The sequence below is a fragment of the Parus major genome, unplaced genomic scaffold, assembly GCF_001522545.3.
Source record: "Parus major isolate Abel unplaced genomic scaffold, Parus_major1.1 Scaffold1127, whole genome shotgun sequence".
Lineage (NCBI taxonomy): Eukaryota > Metazoa > Chordata > Aves > Passeriformes > Paridae > Parus > Parus major.
In genome coordinates, this window is record NW_015379991.1 from 1 (window position 1) to 2,109 (window position 2,109).

Below are 2,109 nucleotides of genomic sequence, written 5' to 3' on the forward strand. Positions count from 1 at the left end.
AAAGTCCTCAAGTAACCCAGTGAGACCTTCTGAGGATTCTGCATGGAATTCTGCTCCTGGCAGAACTTTGCCCTGGGCTTCTCCTGAGGCTCTCAGCAGACACAGACACAGCCAGTCAGGCTCACCAAGTACTCGGAGAACAGACAGAAGGGTCGTGTGGGTTTCACTCGGATACCAATGGTGCCCTCTTCTCCTGCAGGCACAACAGCCCCATGGTCATCTACGATCTGCAGAAAGGACACACACAGCAGGAGTGCTTTGATCAGCTCAGAGGAACATCTGCTCCAGCTCAGTGCAGGGCACAGAAGGGACACAGCCAGCACTGCCTTACTGTTCTACCCACAACTGCCACACATCCACGTACCTGCACATCATAAGGGGGAAGAGCTTTTCCCAAAGAGCCAGGTTTAATTTTCATTCCTTTAGTATTGGCACAGATTGTCACCTGCAGAATAGATTTTTAAAAGACTTTTTAAAATTGTTGCAACATCTTGTAAATTTTATTATTGTTTGTGTTAGACAGGGCTCCTCTTTGTGACTTTGTTGTGACAAGGGCTCAATCAGGACCACAGCTCTGTGGTTCTTGAGACCATCAGAGAGGCATTGAGAGGCATTTCAGGTCAGACCTGTGTGAGCTTGATTTTGTTGAGTCTGAGCCAGTGGGTTGTCCTGCAAACACTTGACTTTGCAGGGCAGCAGATGTGAAATTATTACAGATCTTATTTCAATAATGGGACAATTAATTTGGGACCATTTCAAGGGCAAAATAAGAGAAGGCCTGAGATCTGAATCTTAATAGCTTTGTTAATGTTCACTTACAGAGAAGTCTGGGAAGTGAACTGGTTTAACATTTTCCATTAAAACCCCAGACAGGCAAAATTGATAGATGGAGCACACTATTTTTCAGGTTTTTTTTGAAGTAAAGATGACAAAGGGATCTCCTGAAACTTATTTGATCTGAAGTGTCACTGGCATGTTTATTGCAAGGATCGAAACCATTAAACTATGTAGCTTGCTGATTCTGGAACTATATAATCACAATTATGCAAAGCTGGTTGGTTTTTTTTTTTCAATCATATAAGTGCTTCTTACCTTTTTCATTAATTTATCAAGGACATCATGGCTCTGGTAGTGTTACCTTTGAATGGGTATACTGCAAGAATTAATGCAAACGTACTGTTTCGCTCTGGCCATATCCTTCATGGATATCCAGCCCTGTCTGGATTTTCCACTTTGCATACACTTCAGGATTGAGTGCTTCCCCTCCAGTTACACAGTGTTTCAGACTCGGGAACTTGTACCTTGAGAGGAAGAGCAAATGAAATGATTCTCTTAACTCCTAAGAGCAGTGAGCAACCTTAACTGATAAGACTTCCTTGGCTTTCCAAGTACACCTAAAACTATAGGAAGACAGAGCCTGAGCTCTCTCCCTGGGTTGGCTTTTGTCAGGATGAAAGACCTATGTGACAAGAATAAGTACCTTACCAAAGACGTGAAAACTCCTTAGGAACCCATTCTCACAATCTGGGTATTTCACAGAATAACAAACTGGTGGGAACACCTACCAAATAACTCTCAGCATGTGAAACTCCTCTAACTGCTCCCTTCATTCTCAAGCATGTGAGAACAACTCCACTGTACTCCTGATCCAATGCTGCCTAAAACATTGACTTAAATAGAACTGTGTTTCCTAAGTTCAGAGGAAGTGACAACTTAAAAAACCCCTCCATTGTTTCCTCTGTGCTGCCTTTCCAAAGACCCAGTCCTGACACTCAAGTAGCACACTGAGTGACTAATTATTCTCACATTTCAAAACTGACAGCCTTCTTTACTGAGAGCAAGCTGTGCTAGTTAGGTTTCCTTTAACTGAAAAAGAGAATTCAGGAAGCTAAGGAAGAAAGCATGCAGAGCTGTCCCAGCATTACAGCCCAGCCTCCCTCCCCTCCCTGCTGTACCTGCTCACATCATGTTGGACCAGCATGCGGAAGGCGGTGGGAGCCGTGCAGAAGGCAGTGATGGGGTATCTTGAGAGTGTCTAGAAAAACAGGAAGTTATTTATTTGAAAAGAAAGTGTAATGCTGGGTCTGACCTTGTGAATGTGCAGGTGAT

At 43.5% G+C, this 2,109-nt stretch overlaps 1 protein-coding gene across 1 annotated transcript; it reads right to left on the reverse strand.

Moving 5' to 3' along the window:
* Window positions 1-23: 23 nt before the first annotated feature.
* Window positions 24-2,057, reverse strand: LOC107199573 (acyl-coenzyme A synthetase ACSM5, mitochondrial-like). The gene is made up of 4 exons (XM_015616892.2): window positions 1,956-2,057; window positions 1,178-1,301; window positions 365-445; window positions 24-227 (listed from the first exon to the last, which is right to left on the reverse strand). The coding sequence occupies exons 1-4, from the start codon at window positions 1,979-1,981 to the stop codon at window positions 93-95; spliced, it is 366 nt and encodes a 121-aa protein (XP_015472378.1). The 5' UTR covers window positions 1,982-2,057; the 3' UTR covers window positions 24-92.
* Window positions 2,058-2,109: the final 52 nt, after the last annotated feature.

Coding starts and splice junctions, on each gene's coding strand:
- LOC107199573 (XM_015616892.2), bottom strand. CDS start 1,981: ATGCTGGTCCAACATGATGTGAGCAG. Junction 446..1,177: donor GATATGGCCAGAGCGAAACA/GTACGTTTGCAT, acceptor TCTATTCTGCAG/GTGACAATCTGTGCCAATAC. Junction 228..364: donor TTCCCCCTTATGATGTGCAG/GTACGTGGATGT, acceptor TCCTTTCTGCAG/ATCGTAGATGACCATGGGGC.